The 22500-nt window shown below is 34.5% G+C and overlaps 1 protein-coding gene across 1 annotated transcript in view; it reads left to right on the forward strand.

The window, feature by feature from the left end:
* sspo (SCO-spondin) overlaps positions 1-22500 on the forward strand; it is a 188449-nt gene that overhangs the window by 99335 nt on the left and 66614 nt on the right. The window contains exons 47-69 of the mRNA XM_073941181.1: positions 1704-1725; positions 1833-1953; positions 2468-2681; positions 2766-2907; positions 3891-4103; positions 4286-4438; positions 4572-4739; positions 5054-5218; positions 5375-5566; positions 6390-6512; positions 7489-7618; positions 7709-7834; positions 9402-9493; positions 9648-9821; positions 12558-12728; positions 13418-13670; positions 13744-13790; positions 15764-15934; positions 18699-18833; positions 19441-19583; positions 19670-19764; positions 21917-21966; positions 22159-22329. Of these exons, the coding sequence (XP_073797282.1) occupies positions 1704-1725; positions 1833-1953; positions 2468-2681; positions 2766-2907; positions 3891-4103; positions 4286-4438; positions 4572-4739; positions 5054-5218; positions 5375-5566; positions 6390-6512; positions 7489-7618; positions 7709-7834; positions 9402-9493; positions 9648-9821; positions 12558-12728; positions 13418-13670; positions 13744-13790; positions 15764-15934; positions 18699-18833; positions 19441-19583; positions 19670-19764; positions 21917-21966; positions 22159-22329 (3271 nt within the window). The remainder of the gene's footprint in view (positions 1-1703; positions 1726-1832; positions 1954-2467; positions 2682-2765; positions 2908-3890; positions 4104-4285; positions 4439-4571; positions 4740-5053; positions 5219-5374; positions 5567-6389; positions 6513-7488; positions 7619-7708; positions 7835-9401; positions 9494-9647; positions 9822-12557; positions 12729-13417; positions 13671-13743; positions 13791-15763; positions 15935-18698; positions 18834-19440; positions 19584-19669; positions 19765-21916; positions 21967-22158; positions 22330-22500) is intronic.

Consider the following 22500-nt stretch of genomic DNA (forward strand, 5'->3'; position numbering starts at 1 on the left):
AAATATTAATGTTGAAAAAGCTGTCAATTATCAATTTAAAAACAGCTGTGTGTGTGTGTGTGTGTGTGTGTGTGTGTGTGTGTGTGTGTGTGTGTGTGTGTGTGTGTGTGTGTGTGTGTGTGTATACATATATATGTGTGTTTGTTGGATGAAATTTCATTAGCAGATTAAAACCTGTTATGATAATCAGCTCTAACGTATTTCTATACATTTTAAATCCAGGGAAATTTTCCCAGTGCTGTCTAAATATTTATTATTTATATTTATTAACAGAGATGTATAAAATACTAGAAACCCAGACTTAAGTAAAAGTACAAGTGCTTTATCAAAGAAGTTGAAGTGCTCTTTAAGCACCATCCTGAAGTGGAAGTACTAAAGTATTCAACATTTTTGTACTTCATTATTGCAAGTAGTTTATTTCAAAATTTACTACTCAAGTACTGAAAGTAAAAGTACAAGTATTGTGTATTGTAGTTATTAAAGAAAGCAGTCAAAAGACATATTGTTTTGTTTATTTTAAGTATTTTTTGGGGGGCACGTGATTAAGCAGAATGAATAGAAACATGGTTTACGATTTATATGAACTAGTATACTGTTTTTCTCTGATGCTTTAACCACAGATCTGACAGATTATACCAGCTTTAACACACACTTTTCAAAGTTGTGTGTCACAAAAACACTCCGTAATCCACTTAAAGCGCTATTGAGACCCATTTTCGGATCACAAATTACCGGTTGTAAATGCCTATGATTACCCTGCAGGATACATGTTGCTCCTGGGGCTGCGAGACAATAAATAAGAAGAGCGGAGCTGCGGCAAAATAATGGATAAAAAGAGTGAGGATATGAGCAAATAAATGAATACATTTTTAAAAAGTGCGACTGCTGCTTTCTCCGTTGGCCATGCTGGAGAGGAACAGTCTGCACAAAAGAAGCGCAGAGTTGGTTTTATTGACTACAGCTCTCGTCTGATTGGCTGAAAGGTACGAGTAGTCCTGACTCTGGCAGGAAAGTCTCAGAAATACACACACACACGTTTCCAGCGGGAGTCGTACGTGAAAGAGGATTTGCACATTCTCATTCAGGATGAACTCGCAAGTTTTAAACATTCAAAACTTTTTGTACACTCCTATACATTTGCAAATGGTGTTTTGCATTTGTGAAACGTATTTTATGAAAATGTATTTTTATTTTGTGCACGTGAAATTTTTTTGTGAATATAAATAAATATTTTACGCACGTGAATTTGGTTTTATGCAGGTGAATTTGGCTATGCATGTGTACATCATGTCTTTTGCGTGTATTTCTTTTGAACTAATCTGGTTCCATAGACGCCGGCCACTATGGCGCCCTTAATGCTGCAGCCAAGAAAAAGGTCTATAAATGTAAGGTGTAGGGGTAACGAGCAACGATGCAGCACAAAAAAATCTAAAAGTATTTAAGTAATAAAGTACTCAAGTATTAAACTCATCGAAAAAATGTACTGAAGTAAAAGTGGAAGTAGAATAATCAACAATACTACAGTAGACCACAGATACAGCCTTTAAGTACTTAAGTGCAGCATTGAAGTAGTTCTGCTTCGTTACTATACATCTCTGTTTATTAATATTATAGACACACACACACACACAATCATGCAATCACGCTTAACACCTGTAATTGCTCAAGTAAAGTTTACATTTATTTGTGTCTGTGTTTTCTAGGAAGGAGGACCAAGTCAAAAAGGTAGGAAATTTGGGGAAATAATTGAATATTATTAATACAAAAACATCCCTTTTGAACAGGTAGACATTGAAGAATTAATTGACCCTCACTTGTCCATCATCTGTCAGGTGTGTGCGCTTCTGCTCTGGGATTGGAGGATGGGCGTGTCCATTACGGTCAGCTGACCTCGTCCTCTTACAGAGAGAATAACCCTGCTGATGCGGGGCGACTCAACGTAGTGCCCAATGTGTGAGCATTCAATGCATTACATGAAGAAGGAACTTGACCTTCATCCCATCATTCATTCATTCATTTTCCTTCGGCTTAGTCCCTTTATTCATCAGGGGTTGCCACAGCGGAATGAACCACCAACTATTCCAGCATATGTTTTATACAGCGGATGCCTTTCCAGCTACAACCCAGAACTGAGAAACATCCATAGAGATTGATTCACACACACACATTCATACACTAAGGCCAATTTAGGTGATCAATTCCCCTATAGCGCATGTGTTTGGACTGTGGGGGAGCACCCGAAGGAAACCCACACCAACACAGGGAGAACATGCAAACTCCACACAGACACAGACATGTCCCAAGCCGGGACTCAAACCAGTGATCTTCTTGCTGTGAGGTCACAGTGCTAACCACTGAGCCACCATGTCGCCCTCATCCCATCATGCAAACTGAATATTTAAATGTTAGTTAGCAGAACCCTGATGATGATGCCAGATTGTTTATTTTGTCCTGTGTTCTCCCTCAGGATGGTGATGGAGCCAGGATGGAGTCCATTACCTGCAGATCCTCATCCATATTTCCAGGTGGACTTCCTGGAGCCCACATGGGTTTCCGGTGTGGTGACGCAGGGCAGTGAACGCATGTGGGGTTACTTGACCAAATACAGACTGGCCTTCGCTCTGGTGGAAAATCAGTTCATCAACTTTACTGAGAGCGGAGACACAGACGCTCCTCCAAAGGTGAGATCTGAGCTGGGTTCGTTAAATACACAATTAGGAACACAGTGAGGGTGTAAATGGAGTAAATGGCTGTGTTGGTTTCAGATGTTTGAGGTGAGGATGGTCAGTCGGACTCCTGTCACCCGCTGGCTGCCCCGGCTGGTCAGAGCTCGATTTCTCCGCATCATTCCTGTAGAGTTTCGACACACTTTCTACCTGCGCGTCGAAGTCCTGGGATGTAGAGGAGGTAGATGTGTTGTCTGGGTTTATTTATTATTATGTTTAGAACTTTAAGAAACACAATCAGATTTTCACTATATTTTATTTTTATGTACTCATTACTGTAATACCATTTTATTTGAATAACTATTTTGTTTTTTATTTGAATTTGACATCTTAGTTTTTGGATTTTGTGTTTTTTGTAATTTTTTATTATTATTTTTAATTTGTCTATATAGATTTTATAATAATTTTATATTTTTTATTGTTCATGTTAAAATAAGCCAAAAGTATAACTATTTATTTAGAAATTAGCTATAATTAAAATGTTATTATGTTCATAATAAAATATCTTAAATAATATATAATAAAATATTATTGTTCATAATAAAATATGTAAGATAATATTTAACAAAAATGTTCTTATTTTATGTAAAATAATTTTTATTTTTACATTTATTTTAGTTAATGTTAATCCTATTTAAAGTATTGAACATGTTTTAACTTCAGGCAAAAATTTATTTTAGTGATTTTCAATGTAATTATTATTATAAAAAAAACATTTTTAAATACTTTTGCATTAAAAATAATAAAAGTAAAAAAAAATGTGACCTGAAGATGTAATGCATGTAGTAATTTTTACTGCATTTTAAATGGGAAAAAAATGATTTCTTTAATGACACTTTAGTTTGTTTAATATTTGTATAATCATAATTTTAATCACAATATAATACACTAAATTATATATAATATTTTTATAATTAAATACTCTCATTACTACTACTACTAATATATATATATATATATATATATATATATATATATATATATATATATATATATATATAAATATATATATATATATATATATATATATATATATATATATATATATATATATATATATATATATATATATATATATATTATTATTATTATTATTATTATTATTATTATTATAATGATAGTGTTAATGTAAAATAATGCATTATTTTCATTCTCTCTGGTCAGATGAGTTGGTCACACCCAGTAGTTTAGTGACCACAGTGCCACCTGGTGTTCCAGGAGTGCAGAACTACACTGAACCAGCAGGACGTCCTGGATATCACAACTACACCTCTGGAGCTCCAGGACTCCAGACCAAGAGTCCACAGGACGGCAGACCCGGTGTTGCAACACCAACCGGAGGACCAGACCTTCATATTATTACACCTACAGCCACAGGTGTGTGTGTGTGTGTGTGTTTTGCATGTTTGCACTCTGTTTTGTTGGTGCATATTAGTCAGAGATTCACAGAATCAACTATAAAGAGTCAGTAAGACATCAATTGTTCTCATCTATCATTAGCAGAAAACTAAATTAGTTCCTATTTTCTTCCTTTCTGAATCATGTTATTGTTTTTTAAGCATTCTGGGATGCATCTACACCATATGATGAGTTACCCAGGGTTGAGTGTGTGGAGGGTCAGTTCAGCTGCCGGACATTCGGCTGTGTGGAAGATGAACTCGTGTGTGACGGGCATGAAGACTGTCCTGACGGATCAGATGAACTTCACTGTGGTAAAAAAAATAAAATAGCTCATCTATTTTGATTATTATATCCATTCAATAATCAATATATTTTTAAATCTTGAATCATCAGTGAATCATCAATTAAACTGACAAATTTTTGATGTTATTTTTCTATCATCAGGGTCAGCGTCTCCTCCTCCAGGACGGGTCTCTCCCTCTCAGCGCCCTCTGCTGCCCAAGCTCTGCTCCTCCAAGCAGTGGAGCTGCTGGAGTGGAGAGTGTGTGAGTTTGGACAGGAGGTGTGATCTACACTCAGACTGTGCTGACGGATCAGACGAGAACGACTGCTGTGAGTAAATAGAGTTTGCATGTTCTCCCCGTGTTGGCATGGGTTTCCTCCGGGTGCTCCGGTTTCCCCCACAGTCCAAACACATGCACTATAGGGGAATTGATTAAACTAAATTGGCCGTAGTGTGTGAATGTGAGGGTGTATGGGTGTTTCCCATTACTGGGTTGCAGCTGGAAGGGCATGCGCTGCGTAAAACATACAGTATGCTGGAATAGTTGGTGATTCATTTCAACTTCAACTGTACTCTATATGTGAGCTGACCTCAGGTGTGTGTGTGTTTGTTTGTGTGTGTGTGTGTGTGTGTGTGTCCTCAGACGACTGTATTCTGTCCTCCTGGGCGTCCTGGAGTCAGTGCAGTGTCTCGTGTGGTTTGGGCTCAATCTTTCGCCAGAAGAACATCCTGAGAGACGCTCGACCCGGAGGATCCTGTGGAGGAGCTCAGTTCGACAGCAGACCCTGTTTCCTGCAGGCCTGTCCTGGTACAAGCACATTTCAGCTGTCATTAAATGAACCTGAATACATTATTAGTGTAAAACGTCCCAAACTGTGATGTGTTCGATGTCCAGCAGTATGATCAGTGTAACACACAGTTTGTAGGTTTACTGTATCCTCTGGTGTATGTGTGTGTGTGTCAGTGTCCGGTCAGTGGTCAGAGTGGACGCAGTGGTCCGGCTGTGACGTCCCGTGTGCTGGAGGCCTGATGGTCAGAAACAGGACCTGCTCCAATCCTCCTCCCAAAAATGGCGGTCGTGACTGTGAAGGGATGAGCAGACAAACACACACCTGTAACACACAGTCCTGCGGCTCCGACACAGACACACAGAGCGGTCAGCATTCACACCGACTACATTCATACAGTGCACTTAATATACAGAATACAACTGAAGTTAGAATTATTAACCCTCTTGAATTATTAGCCCTTCTGTATATATTTTTCCCCATTTTCTGTTTAATAAAGAGAAGATTTTCTTCAACATTTCTAATCATAATAGTTTAATAACTCATCTCTAATAACTGATTTATTTTATCTTTGACGTGAATACAGAACGAAATTAGACTAGATATTCTTCAAGACACTTGTATTCAGCTTAAAGACACATTTAAAGGCTTAACTAGGGTAATTATGGTAAAGTTAGGGTAATTAGGCAAGTCATTGTATAACAGTGGTTTGTTCTAGAGACAATCCAAAACTAATATTCTTAAGGGGGCTAATAATTTTGACCCTAAAATGGCTTTAAATGAATTAAATCTGCTTTTATTCTAGCAGAAATAAAACAAATAAGACTTACACTAAAACCGGGGTGTCAAACTCAATTCCTGGAGGGCCGAAGCCCTGCACGGTTTAGTTCCAACCCTGCTCCAACACACTTACCTGTAGGTTTCAAACAAGCCTGAAGGACTCAGTTAGTTTGATCAGGTGTGTTTATTAGGATTGGAACTAAACTGTGCAGAGCTGCGGCCCTTTTGGAACTGAGTTTGACACCTGTGTTTTAAAAGAAAAAATATTATCAGACATACTGTGAAAATTTCCTGAATCTGTTCAGCATCATTTGGCAAATATTTGAAAAAGAAATTCACTGGAGGGCGAATCATTCTGACTTCAACTGTGTATAATGATATAGGGTCTGATTGAGGTCTGATTTTCTGCAGGCTGCACTGGAGGAATGATCCTGATGGACGAGTCTGACTGTTTGGCAGGAAAATTCAGCCCGTGTCCCCTGACCTGCTCTGACCTTCATTCAGAGAGAAACTGCACATTAAACTGCACTGCAGGTACATTGTCATCACCATACTGTAAGGCTGTTAAATTGTCAACATTCAGGTTATTAATCGAAAATACAATACATTTATTGCATTATTATTGTATTTCATGTTTGTAGATATAAATAGAAAAAAATTACCAGTGTTTTGAAAATAAATTATTATTTTATTTTATTATTTTTTTGTTAATATTGTTTTATATTTTAAATAATTTCTATAAATTATTCAAATGAAAATAATTATTATCTTTATTTGAATGTTAGTATTAGTACATATTGTTATATTATTAGTAGTATATGTTATGTTGTTATAATTATACAAGTTAATAAATTATATCATTTATTTTAAAACAATATTGACCATTTAATATTTATTTTTTTATTTAATCACATGTAAAATTTTAAGTGTTAAAATTTTAAGTAACTATACAATAGTCTAGTGATATTATTATTATTATTATTATTATTATTATTAATAATAATAATAATAATAATAATAATAATAATAATAATAATAGATATTTGGAATAAATGCACTATTTTTTAAAAAATCACATATTATAGTAATACTAGTAAACTAGACAGAAAATAATGATTATTATCATTATTAATAAACATTAATCAGTTTATTTTTATTTAATCACAAGTAATAAAAACATATCTTATTTTAATATTAATTAATGATTACATTATTCAATAATAATAATAATGATAATAATATTAATAATAATAATAACAATGATATGATTTAAGAAATTAATTAATAATGTATTCTAATTAATTTCACAATAAAAATAATATAATAATTTCAGAATGATAAATAATACAACTTTTTATTTAAATAATATGCAATAGTTTATTTCCATTTAATATTTTATAATAAATGATTAGCATTGCAGTAGAAAAACATAAATCAAAATAATAGCATACAATTTATATGCACTGATCGTGTGTCTCACTGTCTATTTATTAATTTATTTTTATTTTAGGATGTCATTGCCCTCCTGGGCTCTTCCTCCAGTCTGGCCGGTGTGTGAATGTCAGTGAATGTGAATGTTTCTGGAACGGGTCGCTCATTCAGCCGGGTCAGGACGTCAGTAACTCCAGCTGCAGCTCCTGGTCAGTCCATGATTCAGCAATAATACAGTTCCTCTGACTGTGTGTGATGATGTAAAGACACTTAATGATGCTTTATCCAATCATAAACAGTGTGTGTAAAGATGGGCGTGTCCTATGTGATGAGTCCAGCTGTGTCGCTCGATGTGATTGGTCGGCCTGGTCTTCGTGGACATCATGTGACAGCAGCTGCGGGACAGGAGTACAGCACCGCTACAGGTGCACTGAGTTATTTATTGAATAATACTATTCTGTTTTTTTATATTTATTTATTTATTTATTTATTTATTTATTTATTAACTATTTATGCATTTAGATATAGTATGTGATGCTTGTGCACCGCATGCAGTATGATAATATTCACATTCATTAAGTTTTACCTGGTCGTTAGTTTGTAAGAAATTAAATTAATCAATCATTACCATTTATTCAAATTCTTCAAAGTCAGTTTTAGTTACAGTACGTACAGAAGGCAGAGAACCGACAAACTTTAAATGAATTTATTAATAGAAAAATAAAACAAACAGGAAGCAAAAGTAAAACATAAACTGTCCAGGCCTGTTTTTCTCTTCTCTTCCACTGCAGTCTCTCCTCCTTTTATAATCTAGAGCTTCTCCGTGGGACTCGAGGTATATAATATAATATAATATAATATAATATAATATAATATAATATAATATAATATAATATAATATAATATAATATTATAATATAATATAATAATATAATATAATATAATATAATATAATATAATATAATATAATATAATATAATATAATATAATTAATATAATATAATAATATAATATAATAATATAATTAATAATATAATATAATATAATATAATATAATAATATAATTAATAATATAATAATATAATATAATATAATAATATAATTAATAATATAATATAATATAATATAATATAATATAATTAATATAATATAATAATATAATATAATAATATAATTAATAATATAATAATATAATATAATATAATATAATAATATAATTAATAATATAATATAATATAATATAATATAATATAATATAATATAATATAATATAATATAATATAATATAATATAATATAATATAGTATAATATGATATAATATAATATAATAATATAATTAATAATATAATAATATAATCTAATATAATCTAATATAATGTAATATAATATAATATAATATAATAATATAATTAATAATATAATATAAAATAATATAATATAATATAATATAATATAATATAATATAATATAATATAATATAATATAATATAATATAATATTAATTCATTCATTTTCTTTTCACTTAGTCCCTTTATGATTCAGTGTTCGCCACAGTGGAATGAACCAGCAACTATTCCAGCTTATGTTTTACACAGCGGATGCCTTTCAAGCTGCAACACTGGGAAACACTCATTCATAAACATACACTACAAACAATTTAGTTCATTCAATTCACCTCTAGCGCATCTGTTTGGATTTGTGGTGGAAACTGTATATATAATATAATATATACAAAGTAAGATGGGCCCACTGTAACTGGCCCACCTTTACAGGTACTCTGCTCTGCACCAACTGTGGGCCAGTGGTAAAATTTCTGTCTCGTCTTCCTTCAGCACCAGTTAGGGATATGATTCTAATCCTGTCAAAACTCACTACACTGTTTTATCCATTAAAGGTTTAAACCCCTAAAAAATTATATATAAAAATTATATATATATATATATATATATATATATATATATAATATATGCGCACCCATGTGTGTATGTTAGGTCTCCTCTGAGTGCAGTGGGAGCACTGCATGTGGAGCCGTGTGAAGGAGACTCCACTGAAGCCAGACGCTGCTCTGTTCCCTGCACAGACGGTAACACACACATCTGCAACACTTGAACACTCCACTGCATCTTAAACATTAAATCTAAATTGACTATGTCTATCTTGCTAGCGCACATTGTTAGTCTTAAAGACGACCTATTAAGCAGTTTTCTAAGAAGTTTAAACTCAGTGTGTGTGCGCAGGTGCTGATGGAGCGCAGTGGAGCGACTGGACACACTGGTCTGAGTGCAGTAAGACGTGTTTTCATCACGTGGATGCTGTGGGTATGAGGAAACGCTTCAGGAGCTGTAATCACACACACACCTGTGCAGGAGATGCAGACGAGCAGGAGCCCTGCAACACACTGCACTGCCCTGGTACACACACACACACCGCATCCCATAATGCAACCAACACTTCTCATGCTCTTCTTACATTTACATTTAGCAGACGCTTTGGTCCAAAGGGACTTTCAATTAGGAGGCATTCAGCGATTCAACAAGAAGAGGCAATACACAACAAGTGCTGCTTATGCAGAACAACTGTTTGCAATCAAAGATTTAAGTCTAAGAGTAAGGGGTTTTGTTTGGGGGGTTTTTAGAGAGAGAAGAGTGTTTTCTACAGGTGGTTTGTCAAGCCCACTCACTTAAATAATCGCACAACATTTTTTTAATATTAAGTGATTATGAGGAAGTGTCTGGTGCAAATGTGCAAAAATTGGTGGATTAAAGTGGATTAAAGAGATGAAAGAGTGTGTTTTCTACAGGTGATTTGTCAAACCCACTCACCTGTGTGAGGCACATTCAGAAATGCACAGTGGGTTTTTTTGAGATATGAAGTGATTTTAAGCAAGTGTCTGGTGCAAATGTACAAAAACTGGTGCAAAAACCTGTCTGTTACAGTGTCAGAGAGATGAAAGAGTGTGTTTTCTACAGGTGGTTTGTCAAGCCCACTCACCTGTGTGAGGCACATTCAGAAATGCACAGTGGGTTTTTTTGAGATATGAAGTGATTTTAAGCGAGTGTCTGGTGCAAATGTACAAAAACTGGTGCAAAAACGTGTCTGTTACAGTGTCCGAGAGATAAAAGAGTGTGTTTTCTACAGGTGGTTTGTCAAGCCCACTCACCTGTGTGAGGCACATTCAGAAATGCACAGTGGGGTTTTTTTGAGATATGGAGTAATTTTAAGCAAGTGTCTGATGCAAATGTACAAAAACTGGTGCAAAATTGTGTCTGTTGCAGTGTCTGAGAGATGAAAGAGTGTGTTTCCTACAAATGGTTAGCCAGTGTAAAGCACACTTCATAAATTTAGTGCTTTTTATTTAGCGTTTGTCAAGCCCACTCACTTAAATAATCACACAACATTTTTTTAATATGAAGTGATTATGAGAAAGTGTCTGGTGCAAATGTGCAAAAGTTAGTGGATTAAAGTGTCAGAGAGATGAAAGAGTGTGTTTTCTACAGGTGGTTTGTCAAGCCCACTCACCTGTGTGAGGCACATTCAGAAATGCACAGTGGGTTTTTTTTTTTTGAGATATGGAGTGATGTTAAGCAAGTGTCTGGTGCAAATGTACAAAAACTGGTGCAAAAATGTGTCTGTTACAGTGTCTGAGAGATGAAAGAGTGTGTTTTCTACAAATGGTTAGCCAGTGTGAAGCACACTTCATAAATTTAGTGCTTTTTATTTAGTTTTTTAGAGGTATGGAGTGATTGTAGGAAAGTGTCTGGTGCAAATGTGCAAACTAGTGCAAGTGTGAGTTAAAGTGTCAGAAAGATGAAAGAGTGTTTTTTACAGGTGGTTTGTCAAGCCCACTCGCCTGTGTGAGGCACACTTATAAATACAAAACATTATAATTTTTTATATGGAGTGATTGTAAGATGGTGCAAATGTGCAAAAACTGGTGCAAATGTGGGTTAAAGTGTCAGATAGGTGTAAAAGTGTTTTCTATAGGTAGTTTGTCGAGCTTACTAACCTGTGTGAAGCGCTCTCAAAATTAATAATGTTGTTGTCGTGTAGTGTGGTGGGGAAGAGAATAGGGGGTCCTGGTTTGTTCACAGGATTTCAGTCTGTATGGGAATGAGAAGATCATAACACTAGTGTGGAACATTTTTCCCTCAAATGCACATTTCTTCTCAGCAGCTCTTAAGAAGAACGTGCTAAGATGAGCATTTATAGAAATTAAGATAATGAGATTTTAGAAATTATACAATATTTGTGATCAATTTTAAATAAAATTAATCATGTAAAAATAAATAAAAAAAAACAGCTACAAATAAATAGAAAACAAATTAAACTAACATGCAAATCAAATTTCAGAAAGGCGAATCAAAAAGTTTTAAACACAAATTATTAAGCAATTTTTTCAATTGGGTTACCTCTGAGTTCTCCGGTTTCCCCCTATAGTCCAAAGACGTGGTATAGATGAATTGGGTAAGCTAAAATTGTCCATAGTGTATGAGTGTGAATGAGTGTGCATGGATGTTTCCCAGTGATGGGTTGTGGCTGGAAGGGCATCCGCTGCGTAAAAAAAACATGCTGGATAAGTTGGCGATTCATTCAGCTGTGGCGACCCCGGATTAATAAAGGGACTGAGCCGACAAGAAAATGAATGAATGAATAAATTGAATGTATAACACACCAGAATTAATATAATTATGATTATTTAAGAAAAAAAATCAGTAGTATTTATGTTTGGTAACTTTTCAAATTTTTGTTTATTTTAAAGTTCAAAATAAAATTAAAATTGTGCTAAAACTAAAGTTGAAATAAAATAAATAGAAATGTTTATAAAAGTAAATGCTAAGAAAAAAATGTAAATGCATGTGAATATTTTTGTTTTACAAAGAATAAAAACTACAATTGACTGCTTAATCAAAATAAAACATTTAAAAATGTTACATTAATGTGTAATACCAAAATAGCACTGCACAGAAAATCATACAGGGACATTTTTGTAATCCATTTTTAAACTGAAGGAAATTCAAAAAGAAAAATGTATTACTCTTAAAAAAAACATTGATATTTCTGACCATTTTATTTCTCAGACTACAGATGAATTTTTTTCATCATTGCAGTTTTAATTTTGTTTTTTTTTTTACTCTCTGTCTGGTCAGTGAATGGAGGCTGGTCGTCCTGGTCCAGCTGGTCTGATTGTTCGTCTGACTGTGACTCCGGTGTTCAGACGAGTGAGCGGTTCTGCAGTTTCCCACCGCCACTGTACGGAGGTCTCGTCTGTCCTGGTCCACACATGCAGACACGAGACTGCAACGTCCAACCCTGCACTGGTAAAGCAATACACCAGAAATACTATTGTTATCTTGAATATTTTAAAACATGAATATATTTGTAAAATTGAATATATTACTTCAGCTGAAAATGGACACTTTTATAATAAATATAAAAAATTATTTATATATAAAAATTTTGATTGTTTTTTCTACTCTTGTATTCATTTATTTATTTATTCATTGATTTATTTATTTATTTTGATTTATTAAATTTTTAAAAAATTGTTTTGTTTGTAAATGTATTTATTTTATTTATTTATTTATTTTGATTTATTTTTAACTATTGTTTTTGTCTGCTAATTTAATTTAATTAAGTTTTTTCATTTGTTTATATTTTTATTTAATAAAAAATGTTTGTTTATTTATTTTATTTTTATTTTCAGTTTATTTATTTATTTATTTAATTAATTTTTTCATGCGAGTCACTGCCGCTGTTAGCAAATCTATAATTATTAATTTAATCCAAAGTAAAAGTTTATTTTTACATAATATATGTGTGTACTGTGTATATTTATTATGTATATAATATAAATACACAAACACACGCACACATACATAAAATACAAAAGATATATATATATATATATATATATATACATATATATATATATATATATATATATATATATATATATATATATATATATATATATAAATACATTACTATTAAACCGTTTGTGTTTTAGGTGTGTGTCCGGATGGTATGACGTTCCTATGGAAGCATCAGTGTGAGGCTCAGGGTGGCGCATGTCCGCGAGTGTGTCTGGATGCCATGGCAGATGTGCAGTGTGCGTCTGAGTGTTATGATGGATGCTACTGTTCTCCAGGTTTCTATCTGTTTAATAAGAGCTGTGTGCATCTCCAGTTTTGTCCCTGTGTCCACCAGGGGGCGCTACTGATGCCTGGAGACTCTGTACCGCGAGACAGCTGCAATAACTGGTAAATGAGTCTAAAACTTACACTATTATTACATGGTTTCTGTGTCTGACAGTGTGTTGTGTTTCTTGTTCAGCACGTGTGTTAATGGAGAGATGCAGTGTGGAGAAGAGCCCTGCCCTGGTGAGGAGAACACACATATAGCACATATTATATACAGTACTTTTCGATATACATCATATATTCTGTGTTCATTTGAAATAGTTTTTTATTTGTTTAATTGTGTGATTTTTGACTAAAACAAGGATTTTTAATTAAATGCTCAAATAAATGACTGGTCATTAAGTAAATGGTGCAGTAAAAAAACAGCAATGAAACATTTTTATTTTCAAGCTTTTTATTTCTAAAGAAATGTGCAATGCAATCCTTAAAAATTTACTGAAAGAAAAGGAAATTACTTTATATATATTTGTTTTAATAAATTATTTAAAGTTAAATTTATGTGCAGAAATAGATAATATAATATAATATAATATAATATAATATAATATAATATAATATAATATAATATAATATAATATAATATAATATAATATAATATAATATAGAATAATATAATTTAACATAATATAATATAATATAATATAATATAGAATAATATAATATAATATAATATAGAATAATATAAAATTATATAATATAATATAGAATAATATAATATAGAATAATATAATATAGAATAATATAATATAATATAATATAATATAGAAAAATATAATATAATATAATATAATATAATATAGAATAATATAGAATAATATAATATAATATAGAATAATAAAATATAATATAATATAATATAATATAATATATTATAATGTAATATAATATAGAATAATATAATATAGAATAATAATATAGAGTAATAATATAATATAATATAATATAATATAATATAGAATAATAATATAATATAATATAATATAGTATAATATAATATAATATAGAATAATAATTAATATAATATAATATAATATAATATAATATAATATAATATAATATAATATAATATAATATAATATAATATAATATAGAATAATATAATATAATATAATATCATATAATAATATAATGCAATATAATACAATACAAGAAAATAATTTTTTAAATGTATTTAAATATCAATTTTGTTTGTATTATAATGTTTTTTCTTTAAAATGTGAGTCCATTTCCGATTTTCAAAGTATTTATGTTTTCCAAATACTCAATGTTTATTTTATTTTATGTATTTCTATTTTCGAAGAAAACAGAAAAGTGAACAAAAAAATTAGTAACCTTAAAATATATATTTGAATAAAAATAAACTGCTCGCTATGCACAGTACTTCAAGTGTTAAAAGCTAAATTACAGTTTTTCCTATAAAATTAATTAATACCTTAACAACCATGCTCATTTTATTGGAATTAAATATCATAATAGTACAGTCCCTCCCTAATGAACACTGTAATTGTAACTTCCCAAGCCTAATTTTTAACCTCATTTTAGCTTTTGTCTGTGGTGGTGTTGTGTTTTTTGTAAGAAGGGATACAGCTGCGGCGGGAGGTTAACAAGAATTATTTCTAATATTTATTAAATTACACATTATATTGTATTTTACAATTAACATATCCCCCCATCCAATCCTAAACCCAAGCCTCACAGTAATGTAAAAACAGAAATTATAATGAGAATAATTTATATTATTTATTAAATTACCCATTAAATGTATTTTATTAATGTCTACCCCAACTTAAACCATCATAGCAATGCAAACAGTAATTACAATGAGAATAATTTATATTATTTATTTATTAAATTACCCATTAAAATGTTTTTTTATTGATGTCTACCCCTAACTCAACCCTCACAGTAATGTAAAAGCTGTTATCATAACGCAAATTATTATATTGTTTTTTTAAATCAACCATTAAATTGTATTTTATTAATGTCTACCCTACCCTAACAGTAATGTAAAAATCTGAATTATTGTTGTACAGTATTGATGGTATATTGATGTGAGTGTTTGCAGCTGTATCCCTTCTAAGCTTTACCAGTTGGGTGATGTGAGTATCCACAGCTGTATCTCTTCTAGACTCCTGTTGTTGTGTCTCCTGCAGTGCATTGCGGGTGGAGTGAATGGACCAGCTGGAGCGCGTGCAGTAGGACGTGTGACGTGGGCATTAGACGCCGCTATCGCTCGGGAACCAATCCAGCGCCAGCATTTGGGGGTCGGGTCTGTGAGGGCGAACGCATCGGGCTGGACACGTGCAGCGTTACACCGTGCTTCGGTACAGAAATCACTTCACATCAGGACACATCTATACAGTTCAAGTCAGATTTTTTCCAACACATTTCTCATTATAATAGTTTTAATAACTCATTTCTAATAACTGATTTATTTTATCTTTGCCATGATGACAGCACATAATATTTCACTAGATATTTTGCAAGACACTAGCACATTGAATGAAAAGAAAACATCAGTGTTTGATGTGTATCCAGGAGTTCAGTGTGTGTGTGCTATTGGATAAACAGTTGAAACCAGAGGTCTACATACACATACCCATTTTTAAAAACAATGTCTGATGGTAAATCATACCAAACATACTATTTTAGGTCTGTTAGGATCACCTAAATGATTTACATTTGCTAAATGCCAGAATAAAGAGAGAATTTTTAAAAATTGTTTATTAATTTCTAGACAGTCAAATGTTTACACACTTTTCCTTGGTATTTTTTTAGCTTTGCTTTTAAACCGTATAACTTTGGTCAAATGTTTTGGGTCTCCTTCCACAAGCTTCTCACAATAATTTGCAGGAGTTTTGGCCCATTCCTCCTGACAGAATTGGTGTAACTGAGTCAGATTTGTTGGCTGTCTTGCTCGCACAAGCTTTTTCAGCTCTGCCCACAAAGTTTCTATAGGATTGAGATCAGGGCTTTGTGATGGCCACTCCGAAACATTCACTCTGTTGTCCTTAAAGCACATTTGAACTAATTTGGCAGTGTGCGTAGGGTCATGGTCTGTTTGGAAGACCCATTTGTGGCCAAGTTTTAATTTGCTGGCTGATGTGTTGAGATGTTGCTTCAGAATTTCTCCATAATGTTCTGTCTTCATGATGCCATCTATGCTGTGAAGTGGACCAGTCCCTCCTGCAGCCCCACAACATGATGCTGCCGCCCCCATACTTCACAGTTGGGATGGTGTTTCTAGGCTTGTGCGCTTTCCCCTTTGTCCTCCAAATGTAACACTGCTCATTATGGCCAAACAGTTCAATCTTAGCTCCATCAGAGCACAGGACATGTCTCCAAACATCTGCCTTTTTCCTAGTATAATTTAGCTAATGGTAATCTGGCTTTGTTGTTGATTCTGGCTTGTTGATTTCCCCATGTTGTCACACAAGGAAGCAGTGTGTTTGAGCTTTTCCCCAAATACTATTCTACAGTTGTGTCTCACATTAACTCAAATGTTGTCAATTAGCCAATCAGAAACTTCCGAAACCTTGACACCATCATCTGAGCTTTTCCAGAGGCAGTATGTGTGTAAACTTGACTTTTAGGAAAGGTTAGAACAATTTATCAACAAATATCTCTCATTATTCTGCTATTAAGCAGAACAAAAACACATGTGGTCATACTGACTTACCTAAAACGAGAGAAAGCTTACTCGCATTACAGTTATTCTTGTTTGCTTTGACCTGGTTAAAGAAACTAGGTTCCTCTTCATTTTCATTATCACTATCCCAGCAGAGCAGAAGACCGGTCTTGCAAATATGTAAACTCTTTCTCATTGGTTTGACACATTTTCCCCACCATTTTTCAAAACAGTTAACACAGATGTCATTCAAGCTGTCCAAACTCCATTGTTTTAGCTATGATAACCAAACAGAATCCATCTATTCCTAACTATTAGAAACTACCAACATCAATATGAATTCAGTGAAGCACTGGTTTGACACTACTTTACACAAATCTTCAAAAAGCAATCAGTCTGCAAACCTTATAAAACGGTGGAAGGTCTGTGTTGGTGCCAGCATGGATGGAGGAGGTCAATAATGGCTATGTCTTAATCTCCCAATAGATTTGACTGTATATTGGTTTACATGTGTTTTATCTAATATTTACAGTATTTTATAACTTTTGTCTGTTTTTACAGTATTTCAGTTTTCAGCCACAGTTTGAAAATTGTCATGAATTCAATATATATTCAATCAAAGCACATCTTATTCTGGATTCAATTCTTTGCAAAGAATAGAATAGAAAGACAACAAATGGCATTGGCAATAGGCTACAATGACAAGCAATGGTGGTGCACTGACTTCTGTATTTTGTATTTTGTTGACCATTGTGTAATGATTAATTGAAAGAGCTCATATACTTGTTTGCAAGTTGTGGTGTTCTAAGGTAAAACTAGCTTTTGTTGCATATTTTAAATGTTTTGACACTGTATGTGCCTTTTGCAAGCAAAATGTGTCATTTTGACCACGAGTGCCGCTGTTTAGGCCTGTGTGTTAACTGTTTTGAAAATGTGAAGTTTTAGTTGACAACTACATCCAAGCAATCGAGAAAAACTGTAACATCTGACTTTTTGGTTGTGTGCCTTTTTGTTAAATGTAAACTTCTGCTTTCAACTAGGTGTGTGTCTGTGGTCCTTTACTGACTTGGTAGGTGCAGAAAATAGAGTCAAACAGCCGTGTGTGTGTGTGTGTGTGTGTGTGTGTGTGTGTGTGTGTGTGTGTGTGTGTGTGTGTGTGTGTGTGTGTGTGTGTGTGTGTGTGGGGATTATCCTGTCGCAAAATGCGACGAGAAGTCCTAGATAAGATAGTTCAGTTGTGGTGTTCATATGTCTGCACTGCACTTCAATAATGTGACTAAATAGGCACACTCAACGGGTCTTATTCTGATTCGTGTTTAGTTTGATTATGACTAGTCGGATTAATGTCATCAAAGCTCTGTTCACATGGGAGACTCTTAATCAGAGCATTGTCTTAATCGTATTAAAATCTGAGTATTGGTGTCCGTGTAAAAGTACTCGGTGTGATGTTGTATGTTCAGGAGTGAAGGGGCCGTGGAGCCGCTGGTCTGAGTGTTCGGTGTCCTGCGGCGGAGGCTACAGGAGCAGAACGAGAGGACCAATCAGGAGCCACGGCACACAGCAGCAGTTCAGTGCCTGCAACCTGCAACCCTGCGGTCAGTGTGTGTGTGCGCGTGTGTGTGTGTGTGTGTGTGTGTGTGTGTGTGTGTGTGTGAGATTGCATAAATGTGTGTGCATATAAAAGTGCTTGTGTATCTGTGTGTGTGTCTGTTTGTGCATTTGAGCGTGTGTGTGTGTGTGTGTGTGTGTGTGTGTGTGTGTGTGTGTGTGTGTGTGTGAGAGAGAGAGAGAGAGAGAGAGTGCATGAATGTGTGTATTTGTATGGATGTATGAGAGTAAATGAAAACGTGTGTGTGAGTATCTGTTTGTGCATGTGTGTGTGAGAAAGAGAGTGCATGTAAGAGTGTGTGTCTGTGTCTATGCTTGTGAGTGCATATGTGTGTTTGGGGGAGTTTTTGTTTGTTTGTCTGTGGATGTTGGTTTGTGTCTGCTTTTATGCATGTATGTGTGTGTGCATGCGTGTGTGTGTGTGTGTGTGTGTGTGTATTTTTGTGTATGTGCACGTGAATATGTTTTTGACAGTATGTGTGAGTATGTCTATGGATGTGTGTTTGTGTAAGTGTGTGTGTGTGTGTGCGTATGTTTATGTTTGTGTGTGTGTGTAAAGCAGGTCATCATCTCTGTGTATCTATGTAATGTCAGGTAACAGAAGTGGGTGTTCAGGCGGTCAGCAGTGGTCAGTGTGTGTCAGAGAGCAGCTGCTGTGCTCAGATTTGGGGACGGAGGCTCAAAAAGATGCGCACTGCCACCCGGGATGCCAGTGTCCTGAAGGATCTGCTCTACAGGTGTGTGTGTGTGTGCATGCATGTGTGTGTTTCTTTGTATGATTTGTGAATACAAGATTCATTTGATTTATGTGTGTGTGTATTAGGATGGCGAGTGTGTGCCTGTTTCGCTCTGTCACTGTCATGTAAATGGAGAGCAGCACAAACCCAGAGCCACCGTCAACAAAGACTGCAACAACTGGTAAAACAGCAGATTATAAAGTTCAGTTTAGTAATTGCTATTTTAAAGTTGTGAATTTATGCAAGTGTGAATTATTTGCAATGCTAATATATCCTAGAATATCATTTAACCCTTTATCCGGCAGACATTGAGTACATTAAGGGCCCTATCATACAGCCAGCACAATGCGGCTCAAGGCGCGATGCAATTGTTGTTTGCTAGTTTCAGCTCGGCGCAAGAGTCGTTTTGATGTTTTGCGCCACGCTGTTTAAATAGCAAATGCATTTGCGCTCATATGTGCACCCATAGGCGTTCTAGTCTAAAAAAAGGAGGTGTGTTAAGGCGCATTGCTGGCATGTTGCTATTTTGACAAACTTAAATAGACTCAATAGACCACATCAAAGCAGGTCTATTGACCTTATTCTAAAATGCGGAAGTGCGCCAGTTTTCGCGATTGTCTTAGAACTTCCGATTCAGTCGCCTATGGGAGAAATGACTAGGAATAATAAACGGCTGAAAACGGTCAAACTACTTGCTCTACAAACAAATGTTTGCATGACTCTACAGACCAAGTAGAATAATATAATAAGACAATATCCAACATCAAGCAGCGTAATGAGCAGTTTTTAACGTCAAAAAATGAATGGAAGTGAATGAGACCGGAAGTCTCGAGCCAAAAAGATTCAATTGGCAGCGCCCGCTCGTCTGCGGAGAATAAGGTGAATAGTCAAGCGCAGATCACTTTAGTTGTGCGCCTTGTTTAAACATTGCTTAATACACACAGGATGTAAAGCAATACGCAAATGTCTTTACAAATAAAAACATAATTAAAGGAATAAAATATTACAAAAAATATATTATTTTCTAGCCTACATAAATATAAAACCCACTGCTTTCATGCCTTCTTCATCTCGGGGGGCTTTTTTAATTTATTCATGAAAATCTGCTTTTGTGTAATGCTATTGTTAGTCATAGTATTATTTATTATATGCATATTTATATTTGGGGTGACGCAGTGGCGCAGTAGGTAGTGCTGTCGCCTCACAGCAAGAAGGTGGCTGGTTCGATCCTCAGCTCAGTTGACGTTTCTGTTTGCATGTTCTCCCTGCGTTCGCGTGGGTTTCTTCCGGGTGCTCCGGTTTCCCCCACAGTCCAAAGACATGCGGTGCAGGTGAATTAGGTAGGCTAAATTGTCCGTAGTGTATGAGTGTGTGTATGAATGTGTGTGTGTGTGGATGTTTCCCAGAGATGGGTTGCGGCTGGTGTTCAAAAACGTGCTGGATAAGTTGGCGGTTCATTCTGCTGTGGCGACCCCGGATTAATAAAGGGACTAAGCGGACAAGAAAATGAATGAATAAATATTTATATATTTCTTTTAATTAAAAACAAGGTTAGATTTGCCCACCTGTCAGGTTTTAGACCATATTAGGCACAGCATGTGTATCTAGATATAACTTATTGTTCATTTATTCGTTTGCTGGAAATTAAAACTGAATTTAGAAATAGTTTTGAAACAAATATTTGCACTAAACAAACAAAATTAATCATGTGTAGGCTAATGGATGTCTGTGCGTACAACACGTTTCTCTGTCCACGAGAGTAAGAGTGAAAGTAAATAATGAGGAGGCTCATCTCTCATTCTCGCGCTGTAGATGCTCTGTTTAACTGTTTTCTCTCTAGTGAAGTGTTCAGTTTTTCCACTTACAAAGTCTGTCATGTAAATAGCAAATGTGCTATGGCTCGATGCAACTAACTATTAAAGGGAATGGGATATGAGACTCTGATTGGTTTATTCTCAAAACACACCTGCAACTCATTAAGAGAATAAGCTCAACACTTTTAGACCATGCGCCACGGCGCAATGTGGATTTTTCCGTCCTTAAAATAGCAAAAGTGGATTCTGACACGCCCTAATTGTGTTTGCGCCCTGCGCTTTAGACTTTGCGCATGGATCGTCAAAATAGAGCCCTAAGTGTAAAACTCTTGTAGTGAGCCCCAGTAGACTCTTTTCAATGAGTGCCCTATGAAGGGTTCATTACGAAGTGCAAAAAAACATCTAAAAAAAGTAAATGTTTTAACTCTTAAATCTTTAAAGTGCATAATTTGTGTTATTTTGTATTAATCCTAATAAACATGATTTGTAATTGATCCATAATCTATTGTATTCCTCCAGCACGTGTGAATCAGGAAAGCTGGTCAACTGTACCAGTGTGGATTGTGATGGTAAGACACACGCTTTCTTATTTATAGCTAACATTATCTTCATTATGAGGACAGAATGAAGGATTTTGAAAATATTAAAGTGCAGATTGTTTGCTGTGAGTGGTGGGTTACGGGGTAGGTGGACAGAATATACAGTATGTACTGTAGAAACATCATTACAGCATCATTACTGGGTGTGTGTGTGTGTTTCAGTGGACGGTGGCTGGTCATCTTGGACCCCGTGGGGTGTGTGTTCAGTATCATGTGGTGTGGGTCTTCAGTCTCGGTATCGCTTCTGCTCTGACCCGGAGCCTGCTGGAGCTGGTTTACCATGCACTGGAGCCCATCGAGACGACAGAGTGTGCGCTTCAACACCCTGCAGCCGTGAGTCACACACACATACATATGTACGTATATGCACACACACATAAACACACTACTAGTCAAAGAACAGAGAGTCAAGAAAGATCCAAACCATCCCGTCAATCAATTCCAAAAGGCCATGGTGTGAAAGATTTTATTGCAAACCTTCCAGCCAATCAGAATCAAGGATTT

Source organism: Danio rerio, chromosome 24 (assembly GCF_049306965.1).
Source record: "Danio rerio strain Tuebingen ecotype United States chromosome 24, GRCz12tu, whole genome shotgun sequence".
In the NCBI taxonomy this organism is placed as follows: Eukaryota; Metazoa; Chordata; class Actinopteri; order Cypriniformes; family Danionidae; genus Danio; species Danio rerio.